The 20,657-nt window shown below is 44.5% G+C and overlaps 3 protein-coding genes across 4 annotated transcripts; 2 read left to right on the forward strand and 1 right to left on the reverse strand.

Moving 5' to 3' along the window:
- Positions 1–699: 699 nt before the first annotated feature.
- On the forward strand, positions 700–7,829 carry prr5a (proline rich 5a (renal)). Its single transcript, XM_037452204.2, has 11 exons — positions 700–937; positions 2,068–2,198; positions 3,440–3,565; positions 3,650–3,730; positions 4,048–4,096; positions 4,195–4,252; positions 4,339–4,430; positions 4,530–4,670; positions 5,244–5,379; positions 5,480–5,758; positions 5,867–7,829. Exons 2-11 carry the CDS (start codon positions 2,068–2,070, stop codon positions 6,079–6,081), a joined length of 1,308 nt encoding a protein of 435 aa, XP_037308101.1. The 5' UTR covers positions 700–937; the 3' UTR covers positions 6,082–7,829.
- A 157-nt stretch (positions 7,830–7,986) lies between these two features.
- LOC119196049 (transmembrane protein 60-like) lies at positions 7,987–9,612 on the forward strand. 2 transcript variants are annotated; one of them, XM_037451427.2, is made up of 2 exons: positions 7,987–8,175; positions 8,385–9,612. In XM_037451427.2, exon 2 carries the CDS (start codon positions 8,483–8,485, stop codon positions 8,885–8,887), a length of 405 nt encoding a protein of 134 aa, XP_037307324.1. In that variant the 5' UTR covers positions 7,987–8,175; positions 8,385–8,482; the 3' UTR covers positions 8,888–9,612. The 2 variants fall into 2 exon arrangements, with proteins under 2 accessions (XP_037307324.1, XP_037307322.1); XM_037451425.2 differs by having other exon boundaries at positions 8,431–9,612.
- Positions 9,581–18,521, reverse strand: LOC119196048 (lysine-specific demethylase RSBN1L-like). The gene is made up of 8 exons (XM_037451423.2): positions 18,005–18,521; positions 17,635–17,763; positions 16,601–17,277; positions 13,234–13,371; positions 12,980–13,122; positions 12,478–12,645; positions 12,276–12,387; positions 9,581–11,978 (listed from the first exon to the last, which is right to left on the reverse strand). The coding sequence occupies exons 1-8, from the start codon at positions 18,495–18,497 to the stop codon at positions 10,314–10,316; spliced, it is 3,525 nt and encodes a 1,174-aa protein (XP_037307320.2). The 5' UTR covers positions 18,498–18,521; the 3' UTR covers positions 9,581–10,313.
- Between the last annotated feature and the right edge of the window lie 2,136 nt (positions 18,522–20,657).

Genomic DNA, 20,657 nt, shown 5'->3' on the forward strand with positions numbered 1-20,657 from the left:
GATTCAGTGCATGATTTCATGACTCCAAGATCAAATTGCCATATGCTTAAATATGCATAAATTTGTCATTTTGTTTTTATAGTAATTATAGAAATATTGGTTTAATTTGTACTGTCCTTTCTCGCCTTGCACCGTTTCCAAATCAAAGATTTATCTGTACAGAAAGAAAGACTTCCCCTTCATGTAATTTGCCTGCAGTGTAACTGTTCACCTCACACTCCGATGAGGGTCAGGATTTGGTGTTTTGCTCATTTCTTTCCACTTAAATCCCATGTGTTGAAGGGTCAACTGAAATGTAGGCCAACTGTGGGCCTCAGTTCTAATTGCAAGATTTTTATACCAGTGAAATTTCTCACGAGACCCAGTTATTTACATCTCGGCCCATTAAAAAATGGGGATTATCGGTGAAATGCACGCGCCTGTGTTGACAGACGGCAAGACACCCACTGCATTAACCGGCAAAGATTGGGGTCATTGTTGAATAACATGGGTCATCATTCACTTTGTCATACACAAAACCAAAAGGGTCCATACGTGCCGGAAAGTGTGCATGCAGTGCATGACAAAACCCATTAGCAGTGTGCTTTAGTCTCGCATCCCAGTGATTCCTGTTTCGCATTAAGCTTCAACCACAGTGCGCGTCCGCGCGCTGCTCTTGTTCGCGTTCACGCGCCCAGGTTCGCTTTGCATCTCGTCAAAACAAAGCGGGGGCGAGCCAGAGAGAGAGAGAGAGGGAGAGGGGGGGAGGGCGAGAGAGCGGCGCATGCTTCATGAATGAGTCCCCCACCACCGCGCAGCAGGTCGGATCCCGATGCCCCCTTTGGGTGCGCAGACCTGCGGGGAAACGGAAGAGAAGCCAGCGGCTGCTGGGCCCGCACAGTAAACACTCGGCACCGTTTTCTTCCCATTCAGGAACAACGCGACTGGACCGGGCACGGTGAGTGCGCGCCGCGGTGGGCGGGCAGAGGCTCAGGACACACGACAACTTTGTGGCCATTATTGTACCGTCTGTTTTCCATCCAAAGGGGACTTGGCGGTGCCGCGTTGCGTGACGCGCTCGCTCGTCCACACAGGTCAACAATGTGGAAAACACTCCACGTAGGCACGGCAGGCTGAACATTCCTCCCCGCGGGATGAACGCGTGCTGTTGATTGCGTGTCTGGGCGATTGATCGGCGGTCTCACGTGGGATGGACGAGGCTGCGGTGGAGCAGTGGCATTTCAAACAGGCCAGAACGGGAATCGATCCTATGTGTTATCGATCTGACTGAGATCGCTCCCAAAAAGACAGAAACAGGAGGCGGGGTGGACGGATGCAGGAATGCCCAGACTGACGTAGCGTGGCCCGGCATGCTGGGTAGACTGTGTGTGCGCGCGTGTGCGCGTGCGTGTGTGTGTGCGTGTCGCATGTGATCGTACTCTTCAGAAACGGCAGACCGATCCTCCTGGAAACAAAGCACTCGTGAATTGTGTTACGCGTATGCGTGCGTGGTGTCGGCGGAGAGGGGTTCGTGGTGTGTCTTTGTCTGTGTAGTGACAGCCCAGACTGCTGTTCCCTCCTGCGGCCACAGGGCGGCGCTACGCCCGCTACGTTTCTATGGGGAGACACCCAAGCAGACGGTCCTACTGTACTACCACATTGCCTTCGTGGCTTGCATGGGGATAATTCACGCGCACACTCTCTCCTAGGGCTATCGTGCATGCACACACATGCATCCTCCCCCCCCCCTTTCTCTCTCTGATGCAAGGTGTGTGTTATTGTGCTGCTGTAGGGGCGCAGCTTGAGCTCTGATTGCAAAACACTCCTACATGGTGTTGAAATAACTGAATAGGGAAACAAAAAGCACCCAGCTGAGGTCACATTATATCTTCCTTTTATGGTCACAAATGTGTGGAGTAACTTCCCCGCGTTCTCCTTCTGTTTTGTCTGTGTTCCTTAATTCATTCATTCATCGTAAGGCAGTGGCAGTGAGTACAATGACTCAATGGCACAGCGACTTGATCACTTTGTGAGCCTTTGAGGAGACGATCACATTCAGTCCATAATAATCTCCCCCTTTGTGTTCAGATGCTTGATGGACTGCGGCGGAGGCACGCCTCCCGGCCCTCCACCAGACCGCTGTCACTCAACTTCAGCACCTTCTCTGCCCCTCCCCCGAGCCCAGACATGGACAGCAGTAGTGAGCATCCAATCAGGAGGTGAGGATCAGTTCGAGGGATTAAATGTCACAACGCACAGAATCCTGGAAAATTCAATATGTTATAATGTTAATATACATTTGTAAAAATTAAAACCTTTCATCTCCCCAAATATGTCTTTAAGGGGGTTCACTTTTGTTTGCATCACATGTTGAACAGATGATAATCTCTTGTTTTGATGTTTGTATGTTTTGCATCTCATCAGTGTGTGTGTGTGTGTGTGTGTGTGTGTGTGTGTGTGTGTGTGTGTGTGTGTGTGTGTGTGTGTGTGTGTGTGTGTGTGTGTGTGTGTGTGGCGTTGTAAAGGGTCCGTTGTTTGCTGCCCTGCTGTCAACGGAGTTTGTGTACTGCGTGGGTTTTGAATTCCTCTCTTTCGTCTCTTTTTTTGGAGGCCTAGATTTCCATCAGTACTTTAGTGTTTGTTTTCATGTATTTATTTTGTACACCGTCCTGAAGTGAGTGAGGACTGAAGGGGAGGTTCTGTCACATAGAGCTGATCTGAGAAATTCACCGGGATGTGCAGTTTTATTGTGGTTTTGTTTCCATTACATAGTTTGTTATTATTATTTTCAAAATGTCCCCTCTGTACCTATTATTATTATTATTATTATTATTACTGGCATGTACAGTGCCTTGCTGTAAGAGCCCCAGACTTATTATGAACCAACTATTGGTATGATGGGTTTTTTCTGAAATGCTGCATGTTAAAAGTGTAGAAACTGGACATTGACACCCTCAAATATCAAGCCCATTATCAGCTGCAGCGGGTCTCACACATTGAAAATGGAGGAGCAGGAAAACCTTCCTCATTGTCCTGGATTGTGTCACTACTTCCTACCCCCGTTTCTGTTGTTGTCACCCTGCCGCTCCTCTGGCATCTGTGCTCTGCATAACTATTTGTTTGCATCAACGGATGTTTTGTGCGGCTCATCCCAGCCATCAAAGCGTGTGCTATTGTTTCCTGCTCTTCTGAGACCTCAGCAGAGCGGTGGCCCACCTCTCGGCGTGGCTCCACCCATGCTGCTCTCAACTCGCTGCCCCATTCTGTCCTACTTCTCTCCCCCTCTGTCGCCAGGCCGGCCTTTCTATTGTCATTGTGCTTTTTCCTTCTCACTCTATCTTATGATCTCCACTGGTTTCTTCTCTGTACCTAAACTCTTAGGCTGACCTTTTGTCTATGCTGGCCACTACTTAGTGCACACTTTCCTTTCTTTCCTCTTCCTCCATATCTCCCTCATGAGGACTTTGCACCGGCTGAAGTTGATGAGCTCCCCAAGCCTCAGCGACCTGGGGAAGAGCGAGAAAAGTTCCCCAGAGGACAGAGGAGAGAAGCAGAAGAGGGCGGGAGCCAACGCCACCTGGAACAGGTACGTCAAATACAATGTTCGGATAAAGTGCATTCTGTACATCATGAAGACGTGTGTGTGTGTGTGTGTGTGTGTGTGTTGCAGTATCCACAACGCTGTCATAGCAGTCTTCCAGAAGAAAGGTTTGGCAGATAACGAACTCTACAGCCTCAACGAAGGTGTCCGGTAAGTTTAAACAGAAACAACATTCAGTGTGTATCCTTGTAAAGACTGTGTGTCATTTTGGGCCATAATTTGTATAATTACTGTTTTCATGTGAAACCGTTTGTTTGTGTAACAGTCTGTTGGGTTACTGTATACCTCATTATGTGTCTAAACCAGACAGACCACTTCTATCCCTACACAGTTACGTTTAAGATTAGTAATTCATTGTAAGCTGTAAACACCTTATTCACACAAAATAATGGTTGAATACAGCCCATCTTGTGATTATGATTGTTGTGTTTGAGTCATGTAGTGAAGCCACACATTTGTTTCCTCAGGCATCTGTTAAAGACTGAGTTGGGGTTTTTCTTCACAGAGTACCTTCAGGTACTACTAATTCATTATTGAAACCCGATTCGGATCTATTAAAGCACTACTGTGTCTGATATTAATATCCAATGGCATCTTTTCAATGTGTTTCACAGAATCAGCTGCTGACAAAAGGCATGGTCATCCTTCGGGACAAAATACGCTTTTACGAAGGTAATTGCGACTCTATAAATTGCCTGAAATCCTGTTTTTGTGCGTTAGGCCTGAATAAACCACTTGTTCCTGTGTGACTGATGCAGGTCAGAAGTTACTCGACTCCCTGGCAGAGACCTGGGACTTCTTCTTCTGTGACGTCCTCTCGATGCTGCAGGCCATATTCCATCCGGTTCAGGTACACAAACATCTTAAGAGTCAGCTGTTTGGGGGTTTTGCTGTCTAACAGCCTCAGGTATTTAACCCTGGCTGTGTTCCGTGTGCTTGCTGTGTGCAGGGTAAGGAGCCCTCTGTCCGACAGCTATCTCTGCTTCACTTCAGGAACACCATCGTCCTGAGTGTGAAGTTAGAGGACGCCCTGACTCGACCTCGGGCCCGTGTGCCTCCTTCTGTTACACAGATGCTGCTTATTCTACAGGTTTGTTGCCCTTTTCCTGCTCTTTCTGTCTTCATGTTTTTGAACTTTGCACACAGAGTGAACCACTATCGCAGATAATAAAGTCTTGACCTAAATAGCTCAGACTGAGTGGCTTTAGCTCACGGAGGGCATTAAGTCTGAACGGATACCGTAATTTAATGAAATCCGTTTGTTAAAACAATTTCTAGGGGTTCCCTAATATATATATATATTATATATTTGTATTTAACCACTAATTTTATCACCAATTGATCTGGTGTGCTTTTTCCATTTGTCATCAACCTCTAATCAATAACATAACATAAATATATTTCTTGTACATGGGTTTCTGACTCTGACTTTCTATTATTGTTCATTTTTATTGTTTCTTAGTCATTGAAAACAATGCTATTTTATTTTAACTGATGGAACAGAGAAAAGCACTAAATTCTTACGTACAACTAGATATTTCTATTTCATAAACCCTATATTGTCATTTATATTTTTCCTCCTCCTGACCTTGAGTGCAGGGGACCAGCAGAGACTGGTTCTGTTCTATAGTGTGGCTCTGATGGGGGTCTTTGTCTGTTTTAGGGGGTCCATGAGTCGCGCGGGGTGAACGAGGACTACCTAAGGCTCGAGGCCCTGATTCAGAAGGTGGTCTCGCCCTACCTGGGCACGCACGGGCTTTACTCTGAAGATGGTGCTGAGACCCACTGCTGTGTTCTGGGTAAGGCCGTGAACCCAAAAGCAGAGTAATACTGATGTGTCCATGTGGTGAAAGACATAAAACGACCTACTTGTTGTTGTCTTTTTCTCTTGTCTTTCAGAGAAGCGGTTGCCGTGGGGCTGGTCCAAGTCCGCCGATCAGCCGTCTAAAAACCCTGTGGTGCGATCGAAGAGCTACAACATCCCCCTGCTGCTGACCCCGGTGGCGGAGTATGACCCAGATGCCGGTTCTGTTGGCAGTGGAGGAATTCGCCGACACTCGGCCTGTGAGATTATAACATGCCTGGAAGAACAAGGACTGGCCTACGCTGACTTGGCCTCAGGGTCTGAACCGTCTGGCCCCTCCTCCAATAGGCTGCGTGTGGGATCTCACTTTAACGGTATGACCCAGATTAAAATGTCTGAAAATACTGAAATGATAATATCATAATAACCCAATAGTGCCGTGGCTTTACCTTTTCCTTCTATCCTTCCCCTTCATTCTTCAGGAGCTCTGCACGGCACTGAGGCCACAACAACAATGACTAATCTCAGTAAGGGGGCATGCTCCTCGCCGCCCAGTGAATCATCCAGCCCTGAAACCATAATTGGACAAGTGCTTGAGTCTGCAGACTCCAGCTCAGATGGCATATTTATTGATTTCCCCCCCCACTCTCCAGAGGCTACGGAGTACTGCCGCGAGAGCAGGCAGAGCACAGTGTAGCTGTGGTGGCCTTTTTGGATGCAAAATATTAAAATACTACAGCTATATTTCATTAAATTGGTACCATTTTACTTTTTTACAAGTCTATTCCAAGTGCTTTCATTGATGAGTGGAAACCTCGCAGCTCTAAAATGTCAACTTTTTTAGAAAATATGGATTGGTCCAAAAATATACAAAGGAAATCCTAGTGGAATTATTATTATGTTGGGAATGTTTTACCAGGTTCACAACTCAATATATATAATATATTTTGAGCTTTTACATTTTTACATTAACCTGAATAACTCTAATTATGATTATGGGGGGAAAAATCTGATGATATATATATTTCTCTTATTGACCAAGGAATTCTTTGGGAATACCAAAATCAACAATGAATTGAGCTCATGTTTTTTTTTTTTTTGCCACCACCTCCGTTCTTTCCTTAAATCTCGTATCCAACACCTACCACACATGTTTTTTCATTTTGAGACACATAGCTACTTTAGTCTATTTGGAATCAATCCCACATTCAAATTGCTGGTACCAGGTAATCGGCTGGAGATGCACTATTCACTGCTGTTACGTGTGCTAAAAACACAACCAAAGACTTATTCTGCTCCCGTGAATTTGTAACGACTAGTTTGGAACCCAATTTCAAAGATGTATGTCTTTAGTGGAAATGAGTTTCACACTCTGGGGAAATCAGAACGTATTGAGTGATGGACAAATAAATTGATGGTTTTGGTCTTTTTCATGACATTTGTTGACAATATCTAAATTATCCCATAAAGTCAATAGTATGCTTTAATCCATTGAGGAGATATCCGTCACAAAGTTAGAGTTCTGAGGTTTCCAAACAGCATCCGTTTCTTTCCTCTACTGAGAAGATGGCTGTTAACAGCCCCCATTTAACTGGAAAAGTGACATGTGACGATGTACAATATTTATCATGGATTTGTTTTATATTTTGAAGCTCATAACAATTTTATATTTGTGTTTTTTTTGTTGTCTGACTCTTGGCAGTAACTCAATACTGAGGTCTTCTGCTCTCTTTCGTGCGATATCTTAAGAAAATGTGGAGCGTTGAATTGTTTTTGATTTGTGGGACGGTGTCATAGAGGTTAAATACCGGTCTGTTCTTAGAGCGAGCATCAGTGTGGCACCATGTTCTTCTCTCTCTGTATTAGCTCTGTACAGCAGGACTTTGAGGAATGACTATGTTTATTGTTTACATTTGATAAAGACGTGAACATTTTGACTGAATGTCGTCTCACACACTGTATTTTGCACCACCTCTACCTTGGAAATAAAAATGCATTGTTGGCTTTTAGGACAGCTAGATGGTGTAAAGTGAGCTTTTACCTTTAAATGCATTGAAATTTTAATAAGGGCTTTTTAAATGAATCTTTTTCAAACAATGTTTTACCTCAAGCGTTTTGTACTTTTCTTTTTTGACCATCTATAATGTCTATGGAATTGTACTTTGTATTAATTTGTTATACCAGCCCAGTAAAAATTAAATAAATTTGAATAGTATTTGAAAGAATGGGTTATCTCCTCCTATTTCAAAATATAACTTAATTTTAAATATAGTACTTTCCCTGATTCAAGTTGCTTTTTGTATGTATGAGTAGCCACACAGACTTCTGGTGTGTTTGGTCAGTATATGGCCTATAATATGCAGCCAGGATTCTAGAAATGAAAAAACCCGCAAATGTACCTCAGCCTCGGACTTTTTAAGGGAATTCTGACCAGCCACCGTTCTGAAGGAAATCCAATAAACGGACCTTAGTTTTCATGAAGCAGTTTTTTTCCAAAACAAAATACATCAGAGTATGTTTTGCTTTGAGAAATGATTACCGGAAGCTGGCAAGCATGTGTCAAAACACAAGAAAGTTGATTCAAAGCATGCTTTTGTTTTGTAGAAACAGACCGGAAACGAGTTAGTGTTGGTTACTAATGGCGGAGCAAAGCCGGAAGCAGCTAAAAGCTCACAGCTAGGCTATCCGCACGCTCCTCTTTTTTCGAGTTTATAACTAAATGGTTCAAAGTGCTAACATTCGTTGGCGAAGAGACGGCCTCTCAAACCGCTTGACTGTCCTCCTCAACTCGGTAAGACTTCTTTGGTTGAACCTTGTCTTCATTTGGATTTCATATGTTAACGTTAGCTTACAAACTGTAGCTTCGGGTCTAAATACCGTTCACACCTGAATGATAACCCTAGCCGTACGTTAGTGGAGGGCGTGTTATACGTTCAGTCATTTGCTAACCTACGTCTTCAGAGGGATACCGAGTCTGCTGTGTTGTGTTCTGGTTTTCAGATCACTCACTGTGTGTGTGTGTGTGGGGGGGGGGTCTCGTCGGAAGTCCTCTTCTCTCTGGGGCTGCGTGAGACCGGCTCTGCGCCGGTCCCCTGTAGATGAAGATGTCCTTGGCCCAGCGTGTGCTCCTCTCGTGGATCTTCACCCTGATCTTCCTCATCATGCTGGTCCTCAAGCTGGACTCTAAGATCGACTGGAACTGGTTTCTCATCTTCCTCCCCGTCTGGACTTTCGACACCATCCTCATCCTCCTGTTGATAGTGAAGATGGTGGGCCGCTGCAAGCCGGACCTGGACCCCCGCGAGGGCGAGCAGAGCGTGAAGACGAGGCTGTGGTACCTGACGGCCCTGCTGCTGAAGCTGGCCTTCTGCGTGACATTGTGCTGCCGCCTGCAGAGGGTCGCTGACATGTGGGTCAGCGTGGTGTGCGTCCCTCTCTGGGTGCTGCTGGGTGGGGCGCTGGTGGAGCTTGGACACAGTGTTTTCCGCTACAGGAGGGAATGAACTCTGTGATGCAGGGCCTTTGTAATCCAACAGTCTACAAAACGTTATGCTCAAGTGGCTCTCGCTTGGGGTGCACCCTTCTGGCCTCCTGGGTTGGTATCAGGTCCGATGCTGGGCTCATGTGGGTCGGGCGTCGGCTCTACATTTAATACAGTTTCTCTGTCAACGTTCCCATTGAATTCACTGTAGATTGCAGACCAAGTGACATGGGGGGGGGACACAGTTTGGTGTTTTTTACAATGATTCCAGCCTTCACTGTGGCGTTCACATTGCCTTCAAGCGTAATGATTATTTTTCATTAGCTGGACCTGTACTGCTGGGTAAGACTGGGTTTGCTTATTGTCCTAAAATCAGTTACTCGTTGGACTAAATGCTGTCTTTAGTTCACCTTTTAATTGTGGGAGCCTTGACACTGGAAGTAAATGTGTATTAACAGGATGAAAATATCCTTTTGGTTACACTAAGCCATATTCTTTGTGAAAGCACGTAAGTCACTCTACGATCATTTGTGTAAAGAAACGTCCTTCCATGTGGTACACTAAACCATAACTTCCACTAACTGTATATTAACTATTGTCACATCTTAGTTCATGACAATCAATACAATAGTTTTCACTATTGGACCCGAGCCGCTTAAGTAGCAAAAATAACATACGGAAGCTTTAATAATGCAGTAGAGACATTAACACCTAGTCAATATTTTTGAACCATTTATTGAGGTTCTCATCAGAGTATAAATCACACTACCAAGTTTTATCTTAGGAAATACAATGTATTTACAACATTTTCACATACATTGGTTTCAAATAAAAACAGACAAATGATATAAATAAGTTCTATGGAAAATAAAACTTGTCTTACAAAAAATATATGCAATTTTTGTATACATTTGTCTCACGTTGGTGCCAATAACATCTATACTGTACAGTTTTGGTACATACAGTATAATTTACAGCCCTGTGTGAGTCTGAAGACCACTACTCTCTCCGGTTTTGGAGCACTATAAACAACAAAGATCGTCTACTAAAGCAACGCGGCAAAGAGGATTTCAGCTGTGTCCCAAATAGTGAATTTCCTATAGCTGGAATAAAGGTTGTTTTCAGATTGTTTGTCCAGTACCTAAATAGTTGCTTTAAGAGCAAAGCTAAGTAGTGCACAGGCACTGACACATGGTCACATAACATTTTATATAGAGCCTACATACATTCGCTAACAAACGTGAAGTGAGCTACTTAGCTTACATTCCTAGGCGCTGATAAAATACTTGTGCATCCTTTTTGCTGCGAGCTCACAGGAATAATCTGCCTGTGACCATGTAAATTACACCTGTGAAGGCGCAGTTGTCTGAAGGAAGGATGCATTTTCAAATACTTTAACAAAGCCTCTGAGTAAGTCGTACGGTAAAAAAGACTAAACATCTAGACATTCATATTAATAAGTCTTTCTGTGTTTTAAGGGGCTGTTTTAACAAGTGCTGCGGCGGTCGAGTGGCCTGTAGAGGTGGGACAGATTTTCCCGGCACTGTGTCCTTTACTTTTGGACCTTTGGAGGGCACAACTGTGCGATTGTCCGATCCGGGTTTGGAGGCGGAGCCTCTAGAGTCACTGTGGTGGTGGCTCTTAGGCCGACTGTCTGTGAAGGAAAGGGCCAGAGTCTGGTGAGCCTCCATGGGCTTGAAGAGGTCAAAGGTGATGAGTGTGCGTGGTGGTTTGTGTTCTGGTGGTGCCGACTTCTTCCTCTCCTCTTTGCTGTGGGCGTCTTTATCCTTCTTTCCGTCCTTCTTAACCTGAACATTGGCAGGCTTGGGGAGGCCCATTTTCACGTCCTCTCTCCCCGATTTGGCCTGCAGTCCCTGTGCAGTCACCGCGTTGCCCTCCTTGTGACCGCTTTTCTCCTTCCTGCCGTGTAAAGACTTGTGTCGGTGCAAACAGGCGTCCTCCCGGTGCGGTCGTAAGGCCGACGCCCCCGGTGTGACTCCCCGGTCTTTATCGTGCTCCTTGTCTCTCTTGATGTGGGGTTGCGTCTTTAAGTCCCACTTCTCGTCTCTCTGTGCAGCCAGGCCCGTTTGAGAGGCTTTGCTGCCCTCTCTTATCCGCTCCTCGTCCTCTTTTTTCCTCAATGGAGCGCCATCCCTTCCTCCCTCCCCCTTTACTCTCTCCGGCTCTCCCACCCTGTCCTTCTCTCTCTCAGGGTCTTTACCCTTATCCTTTTTGTCTCTTTCCTTCTCTTTACTTCTCTCCTTGTCCTTCTTCTCTTTAAACCTCTCCTTTTCATCTCTCTCTCTTTTTCCTTTATCTTTCTCCTTTTTGATTTGTGGTGAGTTGTAAGTGCTCATTAAACTATCTTTAGTTTTCTCCTTTACACCTTGACCTGGTACAGTTGTCTTTTGCTGCCTCTCTTCCTCCACTTCATTCTCCTTCCTAACTTGCTGCAGTGACTTCAAGGATGAATTGTCCATTGCTCCCACACCATGGCCCTTCAGCAGTGTCTCGCCTCCATCTCTTCCTCCATTACCTTCCTCATCCGCCTCGATTTTAGGCTCCACTACAGTGTGAGCGAGTACAACTTCCTCTCTCTCCTTCTTGACAAATGATAGAAACTGTGTCGTTAACAACCCTTTCATCTCGGCTCTGTTCTCCTGCTCTTCCTCCTTGAAGATCCGCGTTTGAGTTTGTGAGGGCGCCCCTTCGTCCCTCTCATTGTCCACGTGCTGCAGCTTCATCAGCGGCTGCACAACAGGCTCACAGTACCGCCTCTCAAACTCCTCATCGCTGTCGTCGTCGTCTTCTTCTTCTTCATCGTCGTCGTCGTCGTCGTCTTCCTCTTCCTTCTCCTCCTCCTCCTCCTTGATATGAAAGGTTTCTTCTCTAAGTGCACACTTGTCGCCTTCCTCCTCCTTCTCTTCATGTTGGTGATACTGTTTTAGTCTGATGTGCCAGGCCAGACTGCAGACAGCAGCTACTGTTTTGAACTGGTGGACGACTCCTCTGGGAATGAAGTAGATATCGTCGTGGTAGAGCTGGATTCGGGCGTATCGGATCCCCTCCCTCCTCAGCTGGTTCAGCTTGGCGTCATCGATCCACTGTACGCACTGAAGGACAAACACATTAGATTTAGTAAGCCCTCAATACAATGAGCAAAGGTTTTAATTCCTTCATGGTAGAAGTGTGCTGAGTGTGATCATGCACAGGCTAACCCTATACTCTTAAGTTGATGACCAAGTGGAGGAGTTTACTTTTTTGTGTACTTTGGGATAATGCAACAAACTTTAAACACAACTTTGACATTAACACGTTAACAAGTTGATATTGAGATCATTTACATTTCCAGCAAATAAAAACCTAGTCATACCACCGTATCCTACGAGGCACAAATAACGCTGACCCACCTGAGACAGCGGAGGTTCGTGGAGGTCCAGCTGCAGCCTCATGACCACCTCTGGGAAATCTCCAGCGTGGAAACACACAACGTCTTTGGTGATCCGCCCGGGAGCGTCACTGCTGCAATGCAAAATCTTGTTTACTGATCTGAGGTTGTATTTAATACAAATGCGTACACAATGAGGTAAAGAGACGTGGCCGTGTACTCACTCCTCTCCGCAGCGGACAGCCTTCAGCACACCTACGGCAGCAGTGGTCTGCCTCTCAAACCCCTGACCAATGTGGTCAGCGTGGGCTCTCGTCCGGTCCTCAAACAGCATCTCCCTGGGCTCACTGGCTCTGGGTAGATACTGCAGGTTCTTTATCTCATTGGTGGACCTGGAATTAATTTATTCACAGAGGTCAAGTCATGGTTGAATGCTTTTAAAGGGCTCGTTGAATTGAAAGTTCAGCATCATGAGCTTTACTTTACACCAATTCCTAAGAAGATAAAGATGCACAGCTGTGCACCAGATCACATTTACAGCAAAGGTGTCAAACTGTGCTGTAAATGTGGGGGCTGACTTTTGCTAGTGTGACAATTACAGAAAGACATACATTCCATTTCTATAAAAGTAGCTGCTATTCCTAAAAAGTCCACTGGGGGTCGCGCTGAGTGAGCGCATGCGGTAGACCAGGTCGCATCTAGCCTAAATCTAATAGGTCAACCCACCTTTTTCTTTTGAAGGGTGATTTTGGCATGTCGGCCATAGGGATCATCTGCTCTCCCGGTCGGACCCACATTATGGGGCCGTCGTCGCTCTCGGTGGGGCTCTGCAGCCGCAGACTGGAGAACGTTCCCCAGGGCAGAGTCCGCTGCAGAGACGCAGGGCGAGAAGCATTAGGCTAAATGAAGTGGGTTGTGGCCATACATGGGGAGAAGAGACACGAGGCGTGTGCACATGCAGACCAAACAAATACACTAACCTCCAGAAAGGGAGATTCCTCCAACATAGTAATGAACTCGGGGAAGTAGTCTCCAACCTCTTCATCCACCGCACCGACCAGGCTCACCTGCCTCATGGCCCCGGCGCGGTACGTCCCCTGGGAATACGTCCGCTTCACCTGCAGGAGGGAGTGCAGCGAGGAAAAGATTAGTGCCACACTCATGTTCCTCACTATGGCATAACGCATCACATCTTTCATAGAACAAGTCCAAGTCTCCATGCCGAGGCTAGCGTGGTCGTAGCATGACTGATGAGTTTTCCACCAAACGTGCCTTTAGCAAAGCACTCAGTTAAAGTTTAATCAGCATCCGCTTGCTGGGTCACGGGACCTTAAATACAAAGCTGTTGGTCTTTGGCAGAACTCCAACATTCATCGAGAGGTGAATGTCCACCACAACAAATAAAAGGAAAGCGTTTATTACTTAAATTACAGACACATCTGTGGAAACAAATGATCACAATGAAATAAAACCCTGACACTAAATCACAACTTCACTCAGCAGGTTTGATTATGTGTCAGAATCAGGGAGTTTATTTTTTAAGTTAAGTGGGAAGTGTTTTCTTTCTGAAACATTTACCAAATGTACTCAGTAGCTTGAAGCTTCATTCATTCATCACTTTCACATGTCTTGCATGTCATCTGTTTAAGTTGTATTTGTGCACAGCTCTAGATTAAGCTACGTGGTGGCAGCAGAGATGCACGGGTCAGTTTTATTTAAAAAAACAATCAGGTGACAAGGCATTGCTTCAAGTGAGTTATTAATAATTTACAGAAAGAGTGTGCAAAAGTCCACTTTCTCTCTTCCTACACACAATGAGCGGCACGCATCCTCATGCATTAATGTTGACGCTTTAATCGGAGCTTAAAAGTAAAAGCTTTTTAAGAAGTGGCATTCAGTCTAGCCCTGAATGTGTGAATGTAGGAGAACTACGCAAGATGTTGATGAAATGTTCACTTGTACACTGTGTATATATATATATATATATATATACACACACACACACACACACACACGTATATGTTTTTTATGTGACATAAATATGACTATCCCAATGACAACTTTAATGCAAAAGATGGATCCTCAGGATCTCAGATCCAGTGCCATGTGTTCACCAACTTCATCACACGTTAGGAGAAAAGCGTGGTCACCGTGGCAAAGGGATGCTGCACTAAGTATTTGTGGCATATTTATTTTTGTGAAAAATATTTGTTTCGTGATACATTACACACAGGGAGCTCAGCCCTTTGAACAAAAATAGATAAAATATCCAATGTGTTAACTTTAAAAAGAAGAGTTCAAGCAAAAAGCAGAATTGCAGAATTGACCCACAAAGCTTTGAATGTTAACAAAGTCAAATAATTCACAAAAAGTGTAGAGGAAAATGTTCCCAGAAAATAGTTTGAATTTGAAAACAAATCCATATTTCATCTATTCTGGTGACGACTGGAGCACCACAGCGCTGTTCAACTGTTGTTCTTCCTTTTAAATCCAACAACACCTGCAGAGAAATAAGCCCAACTGCACATTGAACCTCTTCAGGACAGTTTGAAGACAAGCAGCCAGCATGGACGCCTAAAACATGGCGTCGCTGCAGTAACGACGTTTTAAAATAAATATTTTAATTGATAGAGATGAAGATTTAATTTAAAAAATAAAAGAAATAAATAAAAACCGTGGAAACAGTCTGAAGCATCACAAGACTCCTAAAGTGTGATTGTCAAAGTGAGAAGAGACCCCCCCGGCGTCTGTGACTCATGGGCCACAGGAACAAAACACTTTTAGAAAACTGTGGCGTGTCATTAAAGAGCTTATTTTAGGCTGGTGGGACCAGGGGACGACTGCACGTAATCGATCATCCATCACTTGCACATGTAGGCGTAGAACTTCTCTTCTGACAGCCACAAGTCAGGAGACAACGAAGCACCTTCAACAAAGAGGCAATGAGCACAAAACCACTTCTATGGAGTTTGTTGTTTTTCTGAAACAGGATAAACAAACACTAAGTTTTGTACTTAGTACTAAATTCATTCTCTCCATTTCTAAAAACATGTCCAAAGGATGTTAGATAGAAACTTTGATTGAGGTGACTTTATTTGGAGAAATTAAACGCATCTCTTTCTAAGCTTCCACTGAGCGTCTGCACCAGGCTGGTTGCACGTCAAAAACAAATTAAAAAATGCTCACAGGAGGAAAAAAAGTGTGAAAACCTCCTGCAGACGGCGCACATACTGTTACAGTGGAAAGTTTGAATGGGAAAGTTTTGACTGATACGGTACATTTTAAAACTTGATGGGGTCTTTGCCATCACAGCGTCTCGTTCCTCTCACATGACCGTTTTCCAGGAGGAAACAAGCAACAACTTAATTATCAACTATAACTAAATTAACATGATAACTGATTCCAGGGATCACCGGCCTTGTTACAGAGGAGAAAGCGGCTGTTAGCGACTGCGGCTCAAGTCACGGTTCGTCGCTTCGAGGACGACAGACAAGAACGAAGTGTAATAAATGCTTTCCAGTGTGACGGTGAAAGATCAGAGGACACGAAACAGAAAATGATCGAGTGTGTGACAGCATCCGTTGACCAGTAGTCAAGTAAACTTGTGTGTGTTTGTTTTAAAGTAAACGGGATGTGTGGAACATGGAGACAGAACCTGCAGTAGTTGTGTTTGACTTTATAGGAGTATACCTTTCTTTATTAAAGACTACTGTCGTAGCTTCTGTTACAGTACATGAAACGTCACGTCATGCAGATCGTTGTTTTAAAACTGCAGTTTTAAAAATGAACGTAGTAGTGTGCGTGTAGTCTTTGTTAAAATAGCTGTAGTAATAATCAGTAATAAACATTTAAAAAATAACTTGCTTTTTTCTCAAATAATTCATTTGAAAATAGATAGATTCAAGTATATAATGTCAGTATAGACACTTGATCGGGGACAAAACTAAACAGTAGGTTTGCAATTTTTTCTACAAACAATCAAAGAACATTACTCGTCATTCTTACATTTCCTTCCTGATCTCTACCATGTTTCATCTTGTCAAATCAATAAATTAAGATTTTTGCTTTTTAGATTTGTTTGACTTTGAAAGTGATCAGGCCCTCAAACTCAAAGAAACACAATCAAAAGCAAAGCGGTGTCACCGTGACACGTCTCAAACGCATCAAGCACTCAAACAGTTGTTCATGGAACCGTTGTGTAAAGTTGAGAACAACGTGACACACACTTACTGACTCGATGCTCCACAAACCAACGCCACTCTGTGCTACTTGCTGCTCACGTGACACACAAGTTTCAAACTACGCTGCCTGCTGAAGAGAGGAACAAGAATACAAAAACCATCTTGCCTGAGAGTGGAAGTTGACCATGGTCGTCGTCTCTATGTCCTTCTTCCCGAGAACCTCCATCTTCACTGGCGCATTGGGAAACTTGTAGGAGAAGTAGTCCAGGAAGTCCGGCAGGTAGGACGCCGCTCCGTGGACGATTCCCATCACAAAACGGGCCGCCTGGGCCTCGTCCTCGCTGAACGACAGGGTCACGAACTCCTGGGCGAAGCGCTGCATCTCCGCCGGAGACAGAGCGGAGAGCTGCTCGCAGTAGGCGTGAGCCACGGACGCCCCGCCGTTGGCCTGCTGCTCGACGTGGATGAGACGCCCAAACTCCAGACCCGACAGGCCCGGCGACGGGGCGCAGTGGAGCGGGGAGCTGTATCCGAGTCTCTCCCTGACCATGGAGGTGATGGAGGCAGAAATAGCGGGAGGCTCCTGGTGTTGCTGTGGTGCTGAGGAGGTGCGGAGCAGACTGCCGCTGCTAACGCTGTTGTTCCCGTTGACTCGGCCGAGGAATTCGGGCGGACACAGAGACACCCCTGAACACACTGTCTGGCACGAGCGATGGTACATTTTGGGGCGGCTGTGCCTCTCCTTCACTCGCTCGCCATCTTTGTGCTTCTTTTTCTTCTTCTTCTTGAGCTTCTTCAGCCGAAGGTCATCTTCAGACTCAGCGTTGGGCTTCTCCTTACACTCTACATTGGTGGATAAGAAGTGATTATAGTTAGTACAAGGTGGAGCATCACCTGAGACTGTAGCTGGCGAAGTATTTCATATACTTGAGATCGCATGTGTGAAGTTTGACAACTTTGGGTTACTGTCAGTGCAACTGTACATTGTTGAACTGGACCACATGGAATTTGCATTAACTATACATTTGACTTATATTTTATGGATTGGATGTTTAATGATGTTTAGTGCATTTTCTACAATCTGAGACAACTGGACCAAATGTAACATTAACATCTGCGGAGGACTAATGTATTTCAAAGTTATCCCAAAATAAGGAATATGGTTTTCCTCACAACTGACCAACGTTACGTCACTCCTACCTTTCTGGGGGGAAATCACTTCTCCGTTTTCTCTCGCAAAGTCATGTAACGTTACAGGTGTCAACATGTGATTTTTCCACTCGTTACTCTTCTCCTTCTTCTCCCCGTCCTTCTCCTTCACGTGGTGATCTGAGAGGAGCAGAGGAGGAGACGGACTGAGGCGAAACGCCGCTAAAACATCCACACATCTAACACGTGTATAAATCACCATCTGGGCCTGATAAGTACCGGGGGCCTGTGGCACGGCACATTAGTTATGTAACAACCGACTGAATGATTTCGTTGCAGTGTTGTTTCGCGTACAGTTTTTAATTTGACCCGGAAAGAGGTCGCCGGAGTCCCGCAGTGAGCAGTGAGCGTGTCGCCCTACCTCTCCGGAGCGTCTTCACGTCTCCGTTCTCGGTCTTTGTATGGCAGCTAGCGGGGCTCCCTCTCTCCACATCGGCGGCGGCGGAGCTCCGCTGCGCTTCGTTGCTCTTCTCCGTCTCCCTGTGGCGTTTCTCTTTCGCCTTCTTGGTCTTGTGAGGCGAGGCGAGGAAGTTGCTGATTTTGAAGATTTTCCGTGCGGGAGTGTTCGGGACCGCGGCGGCGGTGGAGTGGCTCGCCTTGGCCGGGCCGAAACTCCATTTCGCTGGGCTCCCACAACTCTGCTTCCCGTTGTGTTTTTCCCCTGCGCACACCTCTCCGTTCACTTTCCTGTGCTTCAGGCCCTTCTCCTCCACCCGGACCTTCTTGGGGGCCGGTGGGTAAATGTCACTGGAAGACTGCGGGCGGCTCTCCGGCGGTCGTTTAGCTACCAGGGGTTTAGGGGAATTTGTTTTGCTGTTTGCTGCGAAATGCATGGAGTCCACGGCTTCGGCCATCTTGGAAGTTTCTATTTTTTACGGTCAGACGTAACTGGTACGTGAGGACTAGGCTGGGGGCGGGGCTCACGGGCTACGTGCCGACGCACGCAAGAGGTGCGCGAGAGCTGTCGGGGGGCGGGGCTTAGAGGCCACGCCTCCTTCAGCCTGCAGGACAACAAACGCTACTGAGGAGGGTCCGTGCTCAAGTATTCCTCAGTTTTGAGTTTTACGTTTTGAATCACTCTCAAACGTGGAAAGTTGTACAATTCTCAATAGTTATTCTTTTAAAAATATATATTTGTACATGTCTCGCTATTTAAATGATATAAACTTTCTTGGCAATATTTATTGAAAAAATTCTGAAGGTCTAAAAAAAATAATTTGGCCGTTTGCTTTTCATTGATTTACTTTACTTTGTAGTTATGTACAATAATAAAGCATATGTAGAACATGTATTCAAGTCCATGTCCGAAGTGGTTGAAATAAAATGGATTTTCTGAGATTCTGAGCTATTTCATCAAAATGTCAGCAGGTGGCAGCATATGGATGAAAATACAATGTGGGCATTTATTATGAGATCTGTGAATATCATCACGTGTATCGACCCTCACAGCTGTGTTATCATGGCTCCTGTAAAAGAAATGGCATGGTGGAAATGTATCTTTTGTAAAAATACTAATTTATATTGCACAAAGTTGCACAACTTTAACTATATCCAAGACCGGATTAGCCTATTATTATACACTGAAAGTCACCATTTTGTGATTAACCCTTTAATACAATTCATAAACACACTCAAATTGGATTGAACAGATCCTGAAAAGAAAATAATTACAAGTTCAGTCAAATTGTCCTCTCAGTCCCAATCTATTACTATGCTATTGTCCATATCTGTTGCCACTAAAGTAGAACTCTTAATCTGCCAAAGAGATTGTGTACACAGGGTTCATCAGCGAAGACATTAGCTTACTCTAAAATGAGATTTGTTTATTTCTTTGACACAAATTGTTCCATGCGTGAATGTTAGACTCAGCGCTGACACTTAAACAGTTACCATAGAGACAACAACACCGTTTACAGAATAATAAAGTCAAGTCATTTTTATGGTTCAATTTTCTGTGATGAACACACATTGGTATAAATAGTCTGATAGTTTCCGTGTGTGTGTCAATCCTCTAATGTGAAGAATAACATGGAAGGAGGAGAGGAAAAATGTTATACCGTAATATATCTGTGGAGACTATAGAGCCCCATGTTATAATTTCATTACTTTTTAGTGCAACATAACCCTCAACAACAATATGTTATTGTTACTTTGGATTAAAAGTAAAGTATCTACGTAATACTTTCCTTCCCATTGACCTTCAGAATTATTTTTAAACTCAATGTGAATGTTTTTATCGTCTTCTTTGAATATTGATGTAGAGAGATTGAAGAAACCAATAAAGCAAAGCTAACTCAGTCATACATTTCTGTGCCTTTACATGTACACCTGTCCATTATGCATGATTTCTATTAATAACAGCTGCAAAATACAGAGAATGCAGCACACATCCATTCAGAATGAACATCAGGATATGATGAAAAGACAAAAAGCTTAAATCTAATGCCTTCATCGGAACTGACTTTAGAAAAGTGTCATTCTGGTTGTTTTCTTGTGTATGCAGGGTCCCAAATACATACTATTTCACCTCAAATGTCAGCTCCCGTTGGGCAGAAGGTGACAGCTGCAAAAAAGTTATTCACAAGAGAACATACTTTCCAAATCCCTCATCGGGACAAAGAGTCTTACATATACGTTTCAAACAAATGAGTCCAGGCCTTTGGATTAGATGCAAATTGACCCGAGCTTATCTGGTGCTGGCTAGAAAATCCGGCCCAGATGTGAGAGAAACTTTGTTTTTTAATTTTTCAGATTTTTCAGGTTAATTGACGGATAAAATACATTGTAACACGTGGAAAAATAATGTATCAATTACTAAAGAATTAATCCTTTGGCAATTCTTGTAAATATGGACGTGTGTGTGTGTGTGTGTGTGTGTGTGTGTGTGTGTGTAGAGCACTAAAGAGACGATATGTGATACTGATTTTAAACGGATATACACTGATTCACTGGACTAAGGCAGGTGTTCACTATTTTGCTAAATTAATATATTTCTTGGCATGCAAACAGTGAGT

Source organism: Pungitius pungitius, chromosome 6, assembly GCF_949316345.1.
Source record: "Pungitius pungitius chromosome 6, fPunPun2.1, whole genome shotgun sequence".
NCBI classification, from domain to species: Eukaryota; Metazoa; Chordata; class Actinopteri; order Perciformes; family Gasterosteidae; genus Pungitius; species Pungitius pungitius.

What these genes read in the sequence shown, in the direction of transcription:
- prr5a (XM_037452204.2), top strand. Translation starts at nt 2,068, where the DNA reads ATGCTTGATGGACTGCGGCGGAGGCACGCCTCCCGGCCCTCCACCAGA. An exon ending in AGTGAGCATCCAATCAGGAG is followed by an intron (nt 2,199 to 3,439) that starts GTGAGGATCAGT and finishes CTCCCTCATGAG; the next exon opens with GACTTTGCACCGGCTGAAGT. An exon ending in AGCCTCAACGAAGGTGTCCG is followed by an intron (nt 3,731 to 4,047) that starts GTAAGTTTAAAC and finishes TTGTTTCCTCAG; the next exon opens with GCATCTGTTAAAGACTGAGT.
- LOC119196049 (XM_037451427.2), top strand. Translation starts at nt 8,483, where the DNA reads ATGAAGATGTCCTTGGCCCAGCGTGTGCTCCTCTCGTGGATCTTCACC.
- LOC119196048 (XM_037451423.2), bottom strand. Translation starts at nt 18,497, where the DNA reads ATGGCCGAAGCCGTGGACTCCATGCATTTCGCAGCAAACAGCAAAACA. An exon ending in CGTGAAGACGCTCCGGAGAG is followed by an intron (nt 17,764 to 18,004) that starts GTAGGGCGACAC and finishes TGCTCCTCTCAG; the next exon opens with ATCACCACGTGAAGGAGAAG. An exon ending in ACGAACCTCCGCTGTCTCAG is followed by an intron (nt 11,979 to 12,275) that starts GTGGGTCAGCGT and finishes TTTGTCCTTCAG; the next exon opens with TGCGTACAGTGGATCGATGA.